General features: G+C 67.1%; 1 protein-coding gene across 3 annotated transcripts in view; it reads left to right on the top strand.

Annotated features, from left to right (window-relative positions):
- The window catches only part of DAGLA (diacylglycerol lipase alpha), a 59,587-nt gene extending 44,013 nt beyond the window's left edge, over positions 1–15,574 (top strand). For all 3 annotated transcript variants that reach the window (XM_045855419.1, XM_045855420.1, XM_045855418.1), the window contains exons 7-20: positions 644–778; positions 1,406–1,483; positions 3,100–3,224; positions 6,380–6,533; positions 7,034–7,117; positions 7,223–7,300; positions 7,735–7,815; positions 8,262–8,404; positions 8,712–8,780; positions 9,131–9,203; positions 10,519–10,715; positions 11,455–11,584; positions 12,095–12,282; positions 13,582–15,574. In XM_045855419.1, the coding sequence (XP_045711375.1) occupies positions 644–778; positions 1,406–1,483; positions 3,100–3,224; positions 6,380–6,533; positions 7,034–7,117; positions 7,223–7,300; positions 7,735–7,815; positions 8,262–8,404; positions 8,712–8,780; positions 9,131–9,203; positions 10,519–10,715; positions 11,455–11,584; positions 12,095–12,282; positions 13,582–14,533 (2,487 nt within the window). In that variant the 3' untranslated portion in view covers positions 14,534–15,574. The remainder of the gene's footprint in view (positions 1–643; positions 779–1,405; positions 1,484–3,099; positions 3,225–6,379; positions 6,534–7,033; positions 7,118–7,222; positions 7,301–7,734; positions 7,816–8,261; positions 8,405–8,711; positions 8,781–9,130; positions 9,204–10,518; positions 10,716–11,454; positions 11,585–12,094; positions 12,283–13,581) is intronic.
- Positions 15,575–20,046: the final 4,472 nt, after the last annotated feature.

Below are 20,046 nucleotides of genomic sequence, written 5' to 3'. Positions count from 1 at the left end.
TAAGTTTTTTTTTTTCCCAGCACAGCCTCCCAAACAGGTTAGGGGCAAGGCTCCAGACGGCAGCTTGGTGTGAGGCAGGGAGGACCCAGGGCCCACGGACCCGCAGGGCTGTCCCGAGGGCCGGGTTTGCAGGGGAGCCAGAGAGGCCCCTGGCCCAGCATTGCACCCTGCTCCAGGCACACGGTGGGGTCCCTGAGCCTGCGGCCCGGGCAGAGGAGCTGGGGAGAAACTCAGAGGCGGGAGGAAGCAGCAGGCAGGAGCTTAGTTTTGGCTTCTCTGCTAGAGAGAAAGGCCGGAGGAGACACCAGCGGGCTGTGCAGGCCTTGATTCCTAGTGTGTGGGGAAAGAGCAGGAAATGGCTCCAGTCGGCATCTGTGCGTGCTGGATGGTGAGTGCCCTAGGAGCGCCGAGGACAGAGGAGGGCCGGGAGGCAGCGAGGGAGAAGGGTCAGGTCCACGGGGCCCAGAGCCAGGCCCTCCGGCTGGCACTGCAGAGGGCCGCTCGGGGCCGACGCCTCGAGGTGCCAGGGTGACCCCATGCACAGGGGCCCAGGCGGAGGCCCGGGCCCAGGGGGTTCACTCCCGCTCTCCTCTTCTCTCTCCCGCTGCCCCGCCCACGCCCCCTGCTTCCCTGGACCTCGTAGGACGCCTACTCAGAAATTGCCTACCTCTTCGCCGAGTTTTTCCGCGACCTGGACATCGTGCCGTCCGACATCATCGCCGGCCTGGTGCTGCTTCGGCAGCGACAGCGGGCCAAGCGCAATGCCGTGCTGGACGAGGTGAGCGCCCGGCCCCTCTCCAGGTGCCGCCCCGCCACCGCCTTCCACCCAGGCCTCTCCCTGCGGCCCCTGCCCCTGCTGCTGCTCCTGGCGCCCGGGTTTACACGTGTCTCTTGGGCCCTGGAAGTCACCCTCTGATGCCCGACCCCTCTCGTCCCCAGCTCACTCCTGCGGCCACCACTTATGGCTCTGGCTTGAGCCACCCCCCTCTGTTGGGCCACCTGTGGCTACTTCCCGGCCAGGCCCCCACAGGGGACTGCTGAGCACAGGGGCTAACGCATGGTGCAACTCGGGCTTCAGCCTGTGCCCTCGCCTCTCCGTCCCGTCCACCCCATGCCCCACAACACACCAGTCCCAGCCAGGGTCTCCCGGCATCTCCCACAAAATGCATCCCCCTGGCCTGGCCTAGGAATGTCCCCAGTAGAGGTTGGGGATGGCCCTTCGAGTGGAAGGGAAGCCACTGGCAGTATGACCACTGGCTGGGTCACAGAGGCGCTGGGCGGCACGCAGCCCTCGGGCTCCCAAGGCCCCCAGGAAGCAGGCAGAGCACAGGGCTGGGTGCCCAGACCCCTTCCTCAGCGTGCACAGCGGGCCTGGGGCAGCCACCTGTGCACACCTGTTTCGCAGGCCAACAACGACATCTTGGCCTTCCTGTCTGGGATGCCGGTGACCAGAAACACCAAGTACCTCGACCTCAAGAACTCGGTGAGTCGGTACCACCCCCACCCACCCTGTCCTGTTGTCCCTCATCCCTCTCTCCCTTGGCTGGAACGACCCCGAGCAAACCACCTGCTCCAGCCAGCCCCTCCTCTTGGCCACGCCCCCTTCCTCCCGAGAACCTCCTCCATGCTGGCTGTGCGGAGGAACGCCCTGAACCTGCTTGACCGTGCTCCGGCTGTTTGGCCCTGGCCTCTCAGGACTGGGAGCTGCTTCCCAGAGTGTGCTGTCGCCATCGCTGTGATTGCTGTCACTGTTGCCATTGCTACCGTCATAAAAGGCGGTGGGACGCAGCACTTCAGGCTCCGGCTTCTCGCGGCAGAGCCTCTTCTCCTGGGCCCTCCGCAGAAACCCGGGCAGCGAGCAGGGGGCTGTCCAGGGCCGGCTCTGCCTGGGGAGCACACGGAAGGGGTATGCGTCAGCCCCGCCGAGGTCGCGGTGGCCCCCTGCGCCTGTTTGCTCGTGCGTACCTGGTCCCGGGCACACCTCCCACTCAGCGCTCTGGTGGGGAGCAAGTCAGCCCTCCTGAGTCCAGTTCTCAGCGCGGCGCCAGCAAACAGTGGTGCCTGTCAGAAAGGGTGCTGCTAGAAAGGATTCATCCTCCCATCTGCACCCCCTGGAAAAGCCTCCAGGGTCCATCTGCCCCCACTCCCCACAGCAGGGCTTTGTACTACCCCCTTGTGCGTGGCTGGTGTGCTCAGCCACGGAGGCGGCAGGGGCGGGCAGCCCGGCCTCTGGGTGCTGAGTGCTTGCCTGCCTGCCTGCCTGCCACGGGCAGAGGCTGCCACACCCACCCCGCAGCCCGGAGCTCTGACACTCAGAGAGGATGAGGACCTCCTCCAGCTCATTCCTGAAGAGCAGACGAGTGGCCCAGGCTGGGCTCTGCTGCTCTGGGCCCTGATGAAGGCCGTACCTCGTCCCCTTCCCAGGATGACTAATCACCCTCTTGAACTCGCAGGAGGCGGCTCAGGCCCTCCCAGTGCGGGAGTGCTGCGGTCCCTGGGGGGCAGGGGCACTGACCGGGGCTTTGCTTTGCTGGGACACCCTTGCCTCTGCCCCCTCCAGCCCTTCAGGCTGGTAGCCACAGCCCCTGGCCCCAGACACGGGGCTTCCAGCTGGCGCCTTTCCCCAGAGAGATCAGGATCCACCCAGACGCCCCTTTCCAGTCAGTGACTCAGTGCATCGAGCCAGAGAGCCAGCAACTAGCGTGTCCTCATCCAGGGCCGGCGGCCGGTGGCTCAAGGCCTGGACCCCCTAGCCAGAGGATCTGGGCCTCATTGCGGAGGCCAGGGGAGGGGGCAGGATGACCACTCCCCCCTCCCCTTCTCTTCCCTTACTGGGAAACTGGGTGAGGAAATCGATCCAGCGCTCCGAGTGTTTTTCTGTCCCCAGTCGGTGACTCTGAGATTGGAGCCACAGGACAGGTCCCGGGAGGACGCGCGCCCTGGTTGCAGGGAGATAATTAGGGAAACGCAATTACCACGTGGAGGGGCGGTTCCTCCTGCGAGACAGGAGGGGGTCTGCAGCCCCCGGGGAGCTCGCGGGCCCTGAGGCCGCAGGCACCAAGGTCAGGAGGTGACCGCCCGCTGCCCCCTGTCTTCCAGCAAGAGATGCTGCGCTACAAGGAGGTCTGCTACTACATGCTGTTCGCGCTGGCCGCCTACGGCTGGCCCATGTACCTGATGCGGAAGCCGGCCTGTGGCCTCTGCCAGCTGGCGAGGTCCTGCTCGTGAGTACCGCCCGCCCCCCTGCCCACGGGCCTGCAAGGGTGGAAGGGCCGGGGTCGAGGAGCTGGGCCCTCGGAGGGAGGCGCTCCCTTCCCCTAAACAGGCTGCTTCCGTGCCCTGATCTGCCCCACCCCCGCGAGGCCTGTGCTGCTGGTCTCTGCACTGTCTCGGGGGCCTCGGCCTCCCCGGGGCTGCGTTAGCCCTGGGCGGGGAAGGGCGTGGGGTCCCGCAGCCCCAGGTTTGCATCTGGGCTTTGTCGCTCGCCGCCTTGAGCAGGCCTGCCTCCCCCTGCCAGCCTCAGCCTGTCTGTCAGGTGGGGACGGTGGCGCACGCCGCCTGGAGTGGTGCGAGAGGCTTAGCCGAGAGACGCTGCCCGCCTGGGCCTGCTGGTCCCTGTCCCCTGCCTGACCCGCTCACCCTCCCTTCCCCTGCCCCCTTCCGGTGCCCTGCCTCTCAGAAAGGAAGGACTTTCCTGGTGGAAAGGCCCTTCAGTGGGAGGCTCTGCCCAGCTGCTGGCCTGCCCTCAGCCCCGACTTTGCCTGCAGTGTGGCGCCGCCCTCGGTCAGCGGCCCAGCCCGGCCGGCTTCGGCTTCCCCTAGCGGCCCGAGGAGCGCACAGCTCCAGGAGGGCCCTTCCCTGTGCCGGCTGTCTCTGCAGTCAGCCGCGGCCAGGCAGAAGGAGGACAGCTCCCTGGCTCCCTGTTCCAGAAAGGAGGGCGTGCTGGGCAGGCGGCTTCTGTCTGCGGCACCCCTGCTCTCGGGACCTTGTTTTCACCGCGTCCCCGGCAAGGACAGAGCGCCCCGAGTGCCCCGTGCCTCAGCCCCCGCACCGCTGCTGCGCCTCCTGGCATCCTTGGGGGCGCCCGCTGAGGCTGAGAGCTTCTCAAGCCCAGCCCAGGAGGCCCCTGACCGGGGCTCCGACAGGCCCTGTTCCATTGTTTGGGGCAGGGTGGGGGCATCATTTATATGGCAGCGTCTGTCCTGCCCACCCGTAGGCCGTCTCAGGAGCCAGGGAGCCCCTGGTAGGCTGGGCACGCGGTGCTCTGCAGACAGGAGGGGTGTTGGCGCCGGTAGCAGCTTCTCACTGCTACCAGAGACGGTCCTCAGACCCAGCACTGACGGGAGGAAGGTGGGCATAGGCCCTTCACCTGGCAGCATTTCTCCCGTCCTCCCATGTCCCGCGTCCCACGAGGAGCATGGCAGGCCAGGCCTGCCCGTGGCCCCGCCCCTGTCTCCCTGTGCCAGGAGTGCCGGCCTCCCGGCCGCGGGCCCTGCCGCTTGGCGGTGCCCCGGCTCCGGTTGCCAGCCCAGAGGCAGCCTCCCACTGGGCAGAGGGAGAGCCGCGATCGATCGATCGAGTGCCTGTCGTATGCTGGGCTCTGCCAGCGTCTTGGGCTTTGGTGTCACACTGGCCCCGGGAAGTGGCCATCAGCACCTGCTCCTGCAGAGGAGGAGACTGGGCCCTGGGCGGCCTAGTGCCCTCCAGGCCCTCCTGCCAGGAAGGGACATTCCAGAGCAAGGACTCAAGCCCAGGCCTGTCTCCCAAGGCCACGCCGTGGGGGCCACACTTCGGGGCTGAGGCTGGAGAGAGCAGACAGCTGCCTGAGAAGCAGGGGCCTGGCCCCCAGACTCGGGCCCCCAGACCCGCTCGGCCTGGCACGGGGCGTGGGGCTCTCTCAGCATGCACTGAGGGGCTTCCAAGATTTGACTCCACTCTGGGTTTTCTCAGCAAGGCCCCTCCCCCTCAGGAAGTGTGTGACAGCCCCTTGGCTGCTACTCAAGTGAAGAGAAACCTCTCCTCATCGTCAAAATTCAGGATTCTTCATAAAATCTCAGCTGTCAAGACGACTGGCAGGGGCGGGTCAGGTGCTCGCCTGGCTCCTGGCTCGATCTGCTGGGCGCTGGCTCCCTCTGGTGGCCTGAGGAGCAGCTGCACGCCTTGCTGGGGGCCCAGCTCAGCTGCTCACACCCATTCATTTGGGGGAGCCTACTACGTACCTGGCACTGTGTGGGGTGCTGGTGACATGGCTCTGAAGCAGAGCAAAGCCTCCTGAGGCACAGGCAATGCACAGACCAGGAGACCAGATGGGTGCTTTGGAGAAGGATGAGCTGAGCGTGGGAATGCTGGTGGGGGGCTGGCCGTGTTGGGCAAAGTGGCCAGGGGGTGCCGCCCCGTGACACACATTCCAGCCAGCGCCTGCAGGGAGCAAGTCCAGCCACACAGTGTCCAGAAGAGGGTCGCAGGCGGAGTGGGCCATGGGTGCGCAGATGCCGAGGCAGGAATTCGGCCAGCGCATCTGGAGGGCAAGAAGGCCGCTGGCCGGAGGGGAGTCGGGGGCATCAGGCTGGAGAGCCAGGGCCAGACGGGGCAGGGCCCTCGGCCGCTGAGAGCATCGGGCTCCTGCAGTGGGCGAGGGGGGCAGCGCTCAAGGGTCTGAGTGCAGCGACGTGGCTTGAAGCATCTTAAGGGGTCACCCTGGCTGCCGAGCTGAGGAGGTGGGGGGTGATGTAGACGAGGGAGACCGGGCAGGGGGCCATGGTGACACTCCCAGGCAGAGGCCGTGGTGGCCTGGGGCAGGGTGCGGGGGTGCGGTCTGGCCATGAACCCCAAGGCAGAGCCAGCCGACGTGCTGCCGGCTGGACGTGGGGTGAGGGTTGGGGAGGACCCTGAAGAGGGCCCGGCGCCTGGGGCGGAGGGAGGACAGTGGGGCGCGCACTCGGGGCCTGGGGCCTGGGGCGGCTGAGGCCTTGTGGGCGGTTGGGTGGGAGCATCCAGGTGGTCGGTCGGCGCCGAGGCCGCGTCCAACCCCGAGCCCTGATGAGGCTTTGCAAGAGCGGGTGGGGCCCAAGGGGAGGGGAGCCCGGCCCAGACCTCTGGGCCTCGGGGAGAGGACGGGCCGAGGAGGCTGCCACCGAGGGAGCGCAGTCCAGGGGAGAGGGCCCCTTACGGGGGAGGGAGGAGCCCCCAGGCCACAGGTCACAGGTCACAGGTCACAGGCCACCAGAGGCCCAGGGAGACCAGGGCTGGGCACTGGCTAGTGGAGCTGTGCGAGGAGGCCCGGCAGGGGGCAGGGCTGCAAGGGCCGGCTGCAGAGAGGACGGCGGGAAACTGCCCTGCCCGCGGTCCCTGGCCCTCAGCCCCCGCCACCCCGCCCCAGGTGCTGCCTGTGCCCCGCGAGGCCGCGGTTCGCCCCCGGAGTCACCATCGAGGAAGACAACTGCTGCGGCTGCAACGCCATCGCCATCCGGCGCCACTTCCTGGACGAGAACATGACGGCGGTGGACATCGTCTACACCTCCTGCCACGACGCGGTGAGGGGCCCGGTGGCCTGGGCAGGCACAGGGGGCAGGCCGGGCTGCGGCCCGCTGTCAGGAGCCAGCAGCCAAGGGCCTGGGGGCCCCAGCTGTCCCGCCGGCAGCAGGAGCCCTTGGCTTTGCTGGTGTGGCTGGCAGCAGCCTCCAGTCCTCCCCCTGCTGGGCAGAGCAGAGGTGGGCCCTTCTCCCCCGACCCGCTTCAGGGCCAGGAAGTAGACCCAGGGTTGGGGCTCCCTGTCCTCAGCCTTTGTGGGAAGGAGTTGGGGGAGGGGGCAGTCACCTCTCCGGATGCAGCAGGCAGGTAGCAGCCCCTGGGCAGCCCGGGTACAGCAGGGGCTGGGAGGCAGGGTGGGCTGTAACCTGGGCCGGCAGGCTGGCAGGGGCCCAGTGGCTGGTGGAGACAGACTCCCTGGCCAGGGAGGACACCGGCTCAGGTCACTTGCCCGAGTCTGGCCCCATCCCAGGGACCCTCGGCTCACGAGCCGCCCTCTTCCTAGGTGTACGAGACCCCCTTCTATGTGGCGGTGGACCATGACAAGAAGAAGGTGGTGATCAGCATCCGGGGAACTCTGTCCCCCAAGGTAGGCTGCCTGTGGGTAGGGGAGCTTACCAGCCCACAGGGGGCGCTGCTTCCCTCTTCCCGTCTCCCTCAGCCCCGCCCCTCACCTGGTCCCTCTCTCTGCAAGGACGCCCTGACGGACCTGACCGGTGACGCCGAGCGCCTCCCCGTGGAGGGGCACCATGGCACCTGGCTGGGACACAAGGTAGCCACTGCCTCGTGGGCCCCTGGCCTCCTCCCCTGCCAGCACACAGACCTGTCCTGTCGGGGTGGGGGCCTCCCTGCTTGCTGCGCTCACTGGTAGAGGTCGGTCAGAGGGGTGGATGGTCCACTGGGCGTCGCTGGCCGGGACGCCCACAGCCCTGCCCAGCCTGGACCCTGACCCCGAAGGGCCTGAGGAGGCAGCTGGGAAGAGACGATACTGGTTTCTGTTAGACACATAACCCTCCCAAGCCTCCGTTTTCTCATCTGAGAACTGGGGACAATGTGATAACGTGTCCAGCAGCCCCACAGCCACACGGCCAGGAGGCCAAGGGGGCACGTGGGCAGGCGCAGGGAGTGAGCTGCCGGCCCCCGAGAGGCCCCACTCCGCCCCCCCGGCCCCTCCCCGAGCACCCGCCTGTGTTCCTCCCCGCCCAGGGAATGGTCCTCTCGGCCGAGTACATCAAGAAGAAGCTGGAGCAGGAGATGGTCCTGTCCCAGGCCTTCGGGAGGGACCTGGTGAGGCGCTTTCCACGCACCCAGCCCTGTCGGGGTGTCGGGGTGTCGGGGTGTCGGGGTGTCGGGGCTCCAGGGTTGCCCAAGGCGACCGAGTGATCGCAGTCGGGCGTAGTCACCGTGCGTAAAGGTCACTCCCAAACACAGACGCGGCAGCATCCGGGGGGGCGGGAGCCTCTCCTGGGAACCCGGGGAGGGCTCATCCGAAGAGCTGACCTCTGAGCAAGGTGCCGAAGAAGGAGTTACGAGTCTGTGAGAAGAGTCTCCCTGAGAAGTTGCTCGTGGGGGCGGGGGAGGGCCTGGTGGGGTTCTCTCACTGCCGCTGCAGCAGCCACGCAGATGGGACGTGAGCCCGGGGCCTGGGGAGACCCCCCCCACCTGCCGGCCTCCCTGGCGTCAGCCGGGACAGCCTGCGGTGCAGCGGGGCTCAGGCTCCTCTCGGTCCCCAGGGCCGCGGAACCAAGCACTACGGCCTGATAGTGGTGGGCCACTCCCTGGGCGCAGGCACCGCCGCCATCCTCTCCTTCCTGCTGCGCCCCCAGTACCCGACCCTCAAGTGCTTCGCCTACTCCCCACCCGGGGGCCTGCTGAGGTGAGCTGCCCGGGCCCTCAGTGTCCTCGGGGGCCGGGGGCCGGGCTGGGCAGTCTGGCTTCTGGTCATTGGGGGCCTGGAAGGGACCTGATAAGTGGAGGGGGGCCTCTGTCAAATGCCGGGAGGACCCCAGGCCCACCTCCGGCGAGGCCCTACTGGCAGGAAGGGCAGGGAGAGTGCAGGCCGTGCGGCCCGGCACCTGCAAGCTGCCTGGGGGAACCTGAGTCTGGAGGCCACCCCCACCCACAGTGTGGGAGCAGGGCTGCCCACCCCCCCAGCCTGAGCAGCCCCTCTGCATCCCTTGCAGCGAGGATGCCATGGAGTACTCCAAGGAGTTCGTGACAGCCGTGGTTCTGGGCAAAGACCTCGTTCCCAGGCGAGTCCCTGCATCCTCTCTTCCCTTCCCGCCTCACCTGGGCTCCTCACCTGGGCTCCTCACCTGGGCTCTGCACCTGGGCTACACAGTTCTCTCACTCAGATTCCCGTCTCCCTGAGGGACAGGGACAAGGGACACCAGAGTCGCTTCTGTGCCCTCAGGACCCAAGCCTGGCCTCCCCTTCCCTGGCTCAGCTCTGCCGAGCTGCAGACCTCCCTCCGCCCACCCCGGGACTAGACGGCCTGGTCCTCCTGCCCCTGGGCCTGGGCCGGCCCCTGCGGCCCCTCACCCCGCACCCCTCCTGGTCCCCGGCCAGGCCAGGCTGACAGCCGCCTCGTCCCCTCCCCCAGGATCGGCCTCTCCCAGCTGGAAGGTTTCCGCAGACAGCTCCTGGACGTCCTGCAGCGAAGCACCAAGCCCAAAGTGAGCCCCCTCCCTGCCCTCCCGCCCGGGCACCCAGGCTCTGGGCACCTTACCTGTGCTGGGCCCCACCTGTCCCTCAGCTCAAACCCAGCGGCCCCGGTGGCCTGGGGCCAGGCTGGGGTGTGGTTGGCGTCCTGGCAACCTCAGGTCATCAGACCCTCGGCATCGCTGAGCTCATCCCACCTGCCCCCTGACTGTCCTCATACAGATGGGGAAACTGAGGCCCAAAGGGGGCCAGGGGTGTGCTCTTGCTCACCCAGCACGTTGTAACTGAGTCAGATTCCAGCTGAGGGCTCCCGAGTCCTGGCCCCTGCCCCACAGACCTGCCTGAAGTCCACCCTCAGGTCGGTCAGTCACCCCACTTTCTCCTAAAGTCAGGAGGAAGCCACCCCCCAGCCCTGGGCTTCCCCCAGTGTGTGACGGGAAGGCCTCTCCCAAAGCCTGCTGCTGCTGCTGCGCCCCAGCTTGGGGAGGCTGGCCCCCTCCCAGGGCAGTCGGGGTGCAGTTTGTTCTGATTTCCCGCTGCAGCCGAGAGGAGGGGGTCAGCCCTTCCTAACCCTCATCAGGTCTTTGGAGGACACTGGGGACGCCTCCTGAGGCATGGTGGCCTTCAGCAGGCCGGGCTTGGGGCAGAGGGTGGGGAATGCTGGGGCAGGTGCCCTGAGGTGGGCAGCAGGGGGCCTGCTCAGACCAGTGGGGCTTCTGTGGCCCCAGCCTGCACCCCATTCGCCATGTCAGCCTGGTTTGGCCTCTTCCCAGCCTCGGTGCCCTGACCCACTGGCCGGCAAGACCCCGGGCCAGGTACCAGGTGCCAGGATAGGCCGGGCAGCGAGGTCTTAGCGGACCGTGTCTGCCTAGAGGAGCTCGGTTCGAGATGTGGGGCTGTTCCGTCGGACCCAGTCCCGGCACGTGCCAGGCCCAGGGGACCGGTGGCTGGGGACCGACCCCGAGGCAGCCAGGCCTGGCAGGTGCAGCTGGGCTGAGCTGGGCGACCTGCTCTGCCTCTGACGTGCCGAGTGACCTCGAGCGCGTCCTTTCCCCTTGCTGGGCCTGTTTCCCCGTCACCAGGGCAGGGTCGGCTGGTCTCCCAGTGCCTTTCCAGCCCTGAGGTCTAACAGCTCCTTCTCCTCTGTCCCTGGGGGCTTTTTGGCCCCCATGGCTGCCGCCCAGCTGAGACCCTGCCTCTTTGGGTGGGCACTGCCCTGCCTTCTGCCCCACAGCCCCCCAGCTCCTACTGGCCCCCGCTCTGAGCACCTCTGTCCCTGCCCACACAGCCATCGATGCTCTGCTGACCCCTCCCCCTCTGCCCGCACAGTGGCGGATCATTGTGGGGGCCACTAAGTGCATCCCCAAGTCGGAGCTGCCCGAGGAGGCCGAGGTGACCACCCTGGCCAGCACACGGCTCTGGACCCACCCCAGCGACCTGACCATCGCCCTGTCGGCCAGCACCCCACTCTACCCGCCGGGCCGCATCATCCACGTGGTCCACAACCACCCGGCAGAGCAGTGCTGGTAGGTGCCGCCCAGGCCCCGTCAGCTGGGCAGCTGGGCGGCTGGGGGGGGTGCTGGGGGGGCGCTGGGGGGGGCTGGCAGACTGATGACCCACGGCCCCCATGGGGGGGTTGCCCCAGCCTGGGCCCTGGAAGTGGATCCAAAGACCATTCCAGAGCAAGACGCCAGGCTCCTATCTTGTCCCCGTGTCACCCTCTTCCTGGTGTCCCCAAGGGCATCTCTCCCCACGGGTGGTCCATTTAAAAGTGGATGCCCTGAAGGGGTCACCCTAAGGCCCTGGCCAGCTCATACCTCGGTTGTCACTTGGCGTCACCTCTGGGATTAGGTGGCAGACAGCTGTGAGCAGGTGGGGAGGGCGTGGGGTGGGGGAAGAGAGGGAAACGGATGGGTAAGTACCGGCTTCCGTCCCTGCCCAGGGTGGGGCAGGCATGGCCCAGGCCACATGCACAGAGAAGGCCGTGTGGGGACCATGGCTGAGGCTCAGGGTCAGCCTCTCCAGGCCCCTGTCTGAAGTAAATGCCCCTGGCCGGGCTGGAGGTGGGGTGGGGGCGGGGGTGGGGGCTGGGGGTGAGGCAGGAGCCAAGAGCCAGGGACACGGGCCTGCTGGCCGGGTGGGGTGCGGGTCCTCCACAAGCACCCACCTCCGCCGAGCGCAGGCAGAGAGCAAAGCCAGGGCCTGGGGGTCGAGGCCAGGCTGCCACCCACCCTCCGCTCCCCTCTGGCCCCCGTGCCCCCTCAGCTGCTGCGAGCAGGAGGAGCCCACCTACTTCGCCATCTGGGGTGACAACAAGGCCTTCAACGAGGTGATCATCTCCCCAGCCATGCTGCACGAGCACCTCCCCTACGTGGTCATGGAGGGGCTCAACAAGGTGAGGCCGGTGGCGCCTCTGTGCTGCCTCCCTGTCCCCGTGGGGCAGGCCGGGGCACGGATGCTGGGGGACGCTAACCAGAGCCCCCGGCTGGGCCGGGCTGGGCTGGGCTGGGCTGGTGCGCGAGCCCACTTGTGTCCTGGCCTCTGCACCCCTGCCCTGTCCACACTGCCCCCTGGCCCTGTGGAGAGCAGGAGTTTCAGAGATGCCCAGGGACCTGTCCCTCAGTCGGGCTGAGCTCAGAGGCCCTGAAGGCCGTCTGGCACTTGAGGGATGGCCGACATGGCCATCACCTGGCCACAGGAAGGCTGACCTGGCCCATCGGTGGGGCAAGGCACAGTCGCAGGGCCAGGTGGGGCCTTCCTGGAGGGGAGAGGACCTGGGGGGAGAGAGTGGGACCCAGCTGACCCCGTGCAGCTCCTCTGGGCCTGAGATGCCTAGCTGGCTGCCCTGCCCCCACATGCGATGGCCACCCTTCCGCCCCCACCAGCTTCCCTGTCCTGTCCCCAGGTGCTGGAGAACTACAACAAGGGGAAGACAGCCCTGCTCTCTGCTGCGAAGGTCATGGTGAGCCCCACCGAGGTGGACCTCACTCCTGAGCTCATCTTTCAGCAGCAGCCGCTGCCCACGGGGCCCCCGGTGCCTGCCGGCCTCGCCCTGGAGCTGCCCCCCGCCGACCACCGGAACAGCAGCGTCCGGTGAGTCCCGCCCACCCCGGCCCTGGCCCGGAGGGCATGCGCGGGAGCCATGGGTGTGAGTTCAGAGCACACATGCTTGTGCACGTGTGTGTCCTGTGCACAGACTGAGCACGTATGTTCGCACAGCCCTGCACACAGGTGCAGGAAAGGGTGGATTTGCCACCTCTGCTCTGGCTCCGTCCCGCCCTGCCCCCACTGCTCCCCAGCCTGCCATTCCTGAAGCCCACGTGGGTGTCTGAGGACCCTGGCCACACACGCATAGATGCACTCCTAGCCGTTGAGACCCAGGCAGATGGACACCGTGCACTCACCTGCACGCGTGCGTGTGTATCTGCGCGGAGGCTCACGCGTGCAGACATGCGCCTCACAAGCTTTTCTGAGCGCACACAGCCCCACAAAGCCGTGCTCAGGCACACAAGACAGAGGTCGACATACACACGCACAAGGACACGCCTGGACAGGCAGCCCTGCGTGTGGATGACCGCAGGCGCCCGTGCCCAGACCTGGTCCCTCAGGCACCTGTGGGCCCTCGACGCGTGGACAGGTGGGAGGCTCACGCACCCCCAGACACACACCTCGCATTCACACACACTCTTTGGGGGGGGCTCAGGCTCTTAGTGGGGGACCCTCCTGCCTCTCTGGGACCCTCCCTGCCCAGGTCCTGAGCCCAGGGAGGGTGCTTTTCTGGCCAAGAGGCTGATGAGGAGGGCGATTTGCCGATCTCTGGCCTCCGTGGGGCACAGGGACACGGCTCCCAACCTCTGTGCATTTCCTGAGGCCGCTGCGTGAGGGAGCCCGAGGCCACTCTCCCACCGTGACTGCTGCACCCCGGCCCCTGACCTCCACTCACTCCCTGCAGGCCGCCGTGCAGCCCAGAGGCTCCAGGGCTCCCCACTGGCAGAGGCTGCACTCCCTGGGCGAGCAGGAGGGGCTGAGTGAGGGAGGAAGGGACGGGCCCCCGGGAGGGGCACAGAGGGCAGCCGGCCTCTCTGGGCCTGGCTCCCACTGGCCGGGCACAGAGCACCAGCGCAGGCCCCCCAGCAGGTTCCACCAGGGCCTCGGGCCATCAGGGCGCCCACCCACCTCGGCTGAGCCCAGCATCGGCCCTTCTTCTGTCTCGGGTTTTTCTGAGTGGTTGTTTTTTTCTTTTCCAAGTGTCCCTGACCCAAACAGTTCAATAGCCACTGAATGAAATTTCCCCTCCACCCATCCCCCAGTCTCCTCCAGCCAGGGAGCTGAGGGGTCCGTCTCTGCGCCCCTCCTGAGTCTCGCCCCTCCCCGCCCCCCCGCCCTCTGCAGGAGCAAGTCCCAGTCTGAGATGAGCCTGGAGGGCTTCTCGGAGGGCCGGCTGCTGTCCCCGGTGGCCGCAGCCTCGGCGGCCCGCCAGGACCCCGTGGAGCTGCTGCTGCTGTCCACCCAGGAGCGGCTGGCGGCGGAGCTGCAGGCCCGGCGGGCGCCGCTGGCCACCATGGAGAGCCTCTCGGACACGGAGTCGCTGTACAGCTTCGACTCGCGCCGGTCCTCGGGCTTCCGCAGCATCCGAGGCTCGCCCAGCCTCCACGCCGTGCTGGAGCGCGACGAGGGCCACCTGTTCTACATCGACCCCGCCATCCCGGAGGAGAACCCCTCCCTGAGCTCCCGCACCGAGCTGCTGGCCGCGGACAGCCTGTCCAAGCACTCGCAGGACACCCAGCCCCTGGAGGCGGCCCTGGGCAGCGGGGGCGCCACCCCCGAGCGGCCCCCCAGCGTGGCGGCCAACGAGCAGGAGGAAGAGGGGGGTGGCGGGGCGGCCCCCCGCGGAGAGCTGGCACTGCACAACGGGCGCCTGGGGGACTCGCCCAGCCCTCAGGTGCTGGAGTTCGCGGAGTTCATCGACAGCCTCTTCAACCTGGACAGCAAGAGCAGCTCCTTCCAGGACCTCTACTGCATGGTGGTGCCCGAGAGCCCCACCAGCGACTACGCCGAGGGCCCCAAGTCCCCCAGCCAGCAGGAGATCCTGCTCCGCGCCCAGTTCGAGCCCAACCTGGTGCCCAAGCCCCCGCGGCGCTTTGCCGGCTCGGCCGACCCCTCCTCCGGCATCTCCCTGTCACCCTCCTTCCCGCTCAGCTCCTCGGGCGAGCTCATGGACCTGACGCCCACGAGCCTCAGCAGCCAGGAGTGCCTGGCGGCGGACAAGATCCGAACTTCCACCCCCACTGGCCATGGGGCCAGCCCCACCAAGCAGGACGACCTGGTCATCTCAGCACGCTAGCACCCAGGGGCGGCTGCCGGCCAAGGCCGGGGACAGAGCAGGCGGCGCCTCAAGGCTCCATCCAGGTGGCTGCCCCCAGGGCTGGGCAGCTTGGAGGAGAGGCCCCCTGGGGCCAGTTTAGCCTCAGGCATGGGTCACTGCTGCTGAGCGGGGGTCCATATCCCTACCTCAGCTTAGGACCCCCAGAGCCAAGACAGCTGGGATCTGGGCCCTCCAGACAGGGGAGTGGGGAGTGGGGAAGAGCCTGGGGCAGCCTGCCAACCTGACCACCCCCAGAGGCATCCTGGCACCCTCTATTCCAGGGTAGACAGTGGGCACGCTGACGCCCCTTCGCTGCCCTCCGGCTGCTCTCCCAGGACCGAAAGGAAGAGCAGACCCCTCCTCATGTACTCTCCTCTGTGGTCCAGGGCTGGCATCTGTCCTGGCCACTCCCCCCTTCCCGGATCTGGTGCCTGCTGGCCAGCCCCTGGGGTGACCCCCCACCGAGGGGGCCTGCAGTGTTGTGTATGTTTACAGAAGCTGCCGCGCTGGGCTCAGGGTGTACCCTGGGCTTGCAAGCCCCCCGCCCCCAGTCCCGTGGTCGGTAGCCCCTCCCTGGGCAGGGCAGGGGCTCGGAGAGCCTGGAGGAGGCTGGCGCCAGGACCGCCCCCTCTCTGCTCGGTGTCCCTCACTTCGACCCCCTGTCGGTGGGTGCTGGGCACCTGCCCATACCTCCTGGCTTGTCTTCCCCCCTGGGGATCCTGGTCACTCAAAGGACAGAGGGCACAGGTGTGACCACCCCTGGCTGCAGAGTCGGTGCCCTGGGACGGAGGACGCCCAAATGCCTCTTCCTTCGAGGGCCCCAGGTCACCCCTTCACGCCACCTCCACCCACACCTCGGCAGCCCCAGGCTCTGGGCTCTGAAACCAAACACACCTCCACTCCCTCAGTCCCCTCCTCCCTGGCCTGGGCTCTCCCCTGGGCTTCTCCTCCTTCCAGTCCCCACTGTTTTCTCGACAGGAAGCGGGGCCAAGAGGGGGACACTGTGGCACCCGGCCGGGGATCCCATGCTCACTGCGGGGGGGTGGGGGTGCAGGAGCGTCGGGGGGCTCTGGGGCCGGCCTGGCCTGGGGCCTCCACAGCCCGCACGTGAGGGGTCCTCTCCCTGTCAGGTGTGGGGGGGAAGCAGTGGGGAGGTGGAGGCCAGGCCTCCGCCCGGGAGCCGAGAGGGGAGGTCGTGCATGCTCGTGCCGGGCGTGTGTGTGCATGTGCATGGGTGCGTGCCGCTCCTGAGGAAGGGGCTGCCGGGCGCCCACCTGGCCGGCCGGCCGGCCTGCGTCCCCCTCCCCAGCCTGACGAGAACATAGCCAATGACCGCGATGTGGCCCCGGGGGCCACAGGGCGAGCTCAGCTGAGGACGTCACCTGTTCTCGTCTCACCTGCGCTCTGACCCCCGTTCTGGAAAACGTGTGCCGAGGCGTTGACCGTCCGCTCGTGCCTTCGTCTCCTCGGAGGCAAGCTCCTCCCCCCACTCTGGCCCCGCCCACGGCCTCCCCGGGGCAGCCGGGCTCCCCTGGCCCAGACCCGGGTCTCATGATCACTGGCACCTGCGGCCTACGCCCCCACCCCGACCCCACGCACAGCGGGGGACCCCGCCCACCCTGACAGCTGGGCACAGAGGCCCGGGAGCTGGGCTCCCTCGCTCTGTGACCCGCACGCCCCACCAGGCTCCAGACCCCGCCCCTGCCCGGGGCCCTGCTGCAGGCTTAGCCGGGGCCCAGCGCACAACCAATCAGTGGCTCTTAGAGTTTAAAAAAGACAAATCACAAATCAGTAACGTTCCAACAAGCAACCCGCTGGTAGCAGGGAGACTTTCGGCCTAGCCTTTTAATCCCTCCCCTGCCAAGGTGGGCTAGAGACCTCTAAGGGGGCGTGGCGCCCACCGGTGCCCAGGACAGAGCCATCAGGGACAGACTCCCCAGCCCAAGGCCGTAGCCACCCAGGGTTACAGGCTTGGGGCCGGGGCAGACTTGGACTCCGTCCTGGACGCCCCAGGGTCAGCCCCCCCCCCGACCTGCCCCCCCCAAGGGTGGGCCTGCTGCATGCCTCTCCCCTCCTCCCGCCTCACACTTGGGGGGCTCTGAGCCACCTCCCTCCGCCCAGCTCGGCTCAGCCGGACCCCCGCCCCGTCCCACAGACCCGCGGCCCAGGCTCCCCCGGCAGGGCCTGGGCGGCCTCCATATGCAACCGACAGTGAGCAGCCGACCCCACAGACGCCCGAGCACTCCGCGTGCCATCCCCCCACGACGTTTTGTACTTAATGTATGAAAGATCCAAACTAATATTGCTGTAAAAAGGAGAGACAAATTAATATCGCTTATTCTATAAATATATCTGTATATAGAGGTTTCTGTATATTGTATAGAGCTGTGTATAAACTGGATGTAGAAGCACACTGGCTGCCTTGAGTGACTTCTCTTCCCCACAGGTGGGGAGGGGGGCTTGCAGCGGAGGTCAGTGGTGGAGTGGCAGGAGGGGACATCTGAGCCTGGCTCCTGCTGCCGTCAGAGCCCCGGTCCAGGCCCGCACCTTCGGTGGCAGAGCGACCGGAGGGCTCTGCTGGTGTGAGATGCATGCCGGGGGTCTTGCTGACCACTTTAGGGCCTGGGAAGAGGGGTCTTGTTAGCCCCTGTCTCCTCCCTGAGGGTCCTGGGGCTCACTGAGCCAAAGTCAGCTGCTCAAGACCAGGTTGGTCTGGCCCAGTGGATTGCACGCCAACCTGCACACTGAAAGGTGGCTGGTTTGATTCCCAGTCAGGGCACGTGCCTGGGTTGCAGGCCAGGTCCCCAGTTGAAGGCATGAGAGAGGCAACTGGTCAATGTCTCTCCCTCTCTTTCTCCCTTCCTTCTCATCTCTCTAAAAATAAATAAATAAAATCTAAAAAAAAATCCTTTAAAAAAAGACCAGGCTAGTCTGACAGTGCCCACCCACCCCCACAACGAGAGCTGGGGCAGGAGAGGAGGGCTCCACTAAACCCTGCCATCGGGGGTGCAGGGGCCATGGGGAGTCTCGGAGGGCTTTCCTAGGAGTGTGCAAAATGCCTGGCCAGGCCCGGGGGACCCCACTCAACCGGCTCCAGGATAGTAGGACCTGGGGAGCAGCTGTGGGGCTGGGGCGGGTAGGCACCTGGGCCTCGCATCAGCCCCACGTCCGGGCCTGCCCTCTCCACCCACCAGGTGGTGCTGTTCCTCCAGCCGGCCCCACCCTGATGGGCAGTCTGGCCCAGGCACCGACCCAGCCAAGCTTTGTCCTAAACCTGACCTTCCCCATTCCCCTATACCGCCCACCCTCCCGCCTCTCAGCCGTGGGTCCAGAGCGACCCTACTTGGTGAAGGGTTGGGGAGGGTGATAGGACAGGGCCGCCTGCCTTCACTCCAGGCCTCTCCAGACAGAGGAGGAAACTGAGGCTGGACCAGGGGGAAGACCTGCTGAAGGTCACTCAGGTGGGATTGACCGACCTAGAACCAGGATCCAGAACCCCAGCCTAGGGCTCTGGCCTTCGCCCTCACCTGATGGTTTTCAGAGGCTCTTCCCACCTGGAGACTAATAAGACAGGGTGATTCGTGGAGCAGGGGCAGAGGCAGCCGATGGGTCTGTGATGTGCCCGAGGCCCCGAGGCCCCAAGGCCCCTCGGCCGGGGTGTGCGGTGAGGAGGGGCTCTCACGAGGGCACGTGTGGGGGAGGCCGGAGCTCACTCTGCCTCCCAGTGCCCACGCAGGATGCTTGGGTGGTGCCTCCATCTCAGCTGGGAGGCGGGTGGGAGAGAGATCAAGGACCGCCAGACCCAGGGGTGCCTTTGCCCTAGTCAAGGGCGGCTGTGCCCTGGGCCTGAGAGTCTCCCTGGGTTCCCAGCCACCACCCTTTATTAGGCTTCCTCAGTAAAATGGGTGGGTGCCAAGGCTGTGGGGGCCCACGGGAGGCCAGGAGTCCCCCCTCGCTAGGGAGGACTGGCCACTCAGCTGAGCCCCACCCTCCCCTGGGCTTCTCTCCAGCCGGTTAATCATTAACCCTTAAGTCCCTGTCTCCCTTTCCCCAGAGGTGCCTTCTGTCCTGCCGCCTCCTCCTGGCCCTGCTGCTACTTACAGGCCAGCGCTGGACGCCGGGGACCCGACCCGGAGTCACAGAGAGCAGCACCTACCCATCACTTCCCTGGCACTTGGCCTCCACTGTGAGGCGAGAATGATGGGCTGGTCCACAGGTGAGGCCTCCGAGGACCAGAGGGCAGGCCTCGGAGGAAGGCTTGGCCAGCCCAGGGGGCAGCCTCGTCTGCTGGGCCTGGGCTGAGGTCTTGGTCCCCGCTCCTTGTGGCTTGGTGGGGAGGGGGTGTCCACGGGGACTCCTCTCCATGCATGGGTCCCTCAAGGTCCCGGCGATGCAAGGCTCCCTGGGGTTCCCTCCCCAGCCCTAGCTGCTGCCCTGCACCCCCAGGCTCTGCCCCCAGCCGGGGGGAATTGGAGAACAGCAGCCTCCACTCTTGGCTGGGCCGAGAGTCTGGGCTATGTCAGACCCCCCTTTCCCTTAGCCCAGAGACGAAAACCCCTGGGGACAGTTGCTCAGTGGCCTTCTGGAGTCAGGGGAGGTGGCAGGGCCGAAACCCCTAACCGGGCCAGGCCCCACAAGATTACCGGGGGGCTCCCTCGTGCCTCCTCTAACTTCTTCAAGGCTACCCAGAGACTTAACAGTGCAGCCCGAGGAGCTGGGGTGTTGGGGATAAAAGGTGTGCCCACGTCCCCTGCCCCACCCTGAGGAAAGGGGCAGGCGTAGCTCATGGGGCCGGCCCCTCGAGTGATGGGCCGTCTGGCATCGCGCAGGGCTGGACGGGAAGACCTGTGGGCTGGGGAGGCTTCTAAAGTCGCTGGCTTTCTGGTCGGTCCCGGGCAACTCCTAAAACAAACTCATTTTTAAAAATCACGTGGTGTAGGTGGGTGTCTACTTTGTCTGCAGGCAAGCCGGACCCCGGGTGGGGGAGAGGCAGAGCAGAGAATAACAATGGTCTCAAGGGAGGCTGCGGAGGGAGAGAAACCTCTGGGGTGTATCGGCTGGAAAAGAATAGGCGCCTCAGTGCGGCCCTCCCCCCCCCTCGCAGCCCTGGCCCTGAGCGGGGAGGCACACAGCTGGGGCCTCCAGCAGCATCCCATTCTATATATCTAAGAGCAACAGCTCAAGGCCCCCGGGGCACAAAACCTCATTGTGAGGCACCCGCCAGCCCGGGCACCCCCTCCCCCAGCCCCAGAACTGTCATGGCATTGACCCTCCTCCGAGGGCCCCCACAGGCCTGCTGACTGGGCCACATCTGGGGCTCAGGCACTGGCCACCCCTCCCCCATGGCTGGCCACTGAGGAGGGGGAGGGCGGCCTGGGTGGGAGCAAGCTTTGCAGGTTCTCGCCCCAGCCCCACTGGGCAGCCCAGCTTGTCCCCACTCTCCTCCTCTGGGGGCCACTGGCTGGCAGAGCTGGGAGCTCTAGGCTGGCATC

This window comes from Phyllostomus hastatus, unplaced genomic scaffold, assembly GCF_019186645.2.
Source record: "Phyllostomus hastatus isolate PE091 unplaced genomic scaffold, TTU_PhHast_1.1 phas_scaffold_11, whole genome shotgun sequence".
Lineage (NCBI taxonomy): Eukaryota > Metazoa > Chordata > Mammalia > Chiroptera > Phyllostomidae > Phyllostomus > Phyllostomus hastatus.
This window is presented reverse-complemented; position numbering and strand designations above follow the sequence as displayed.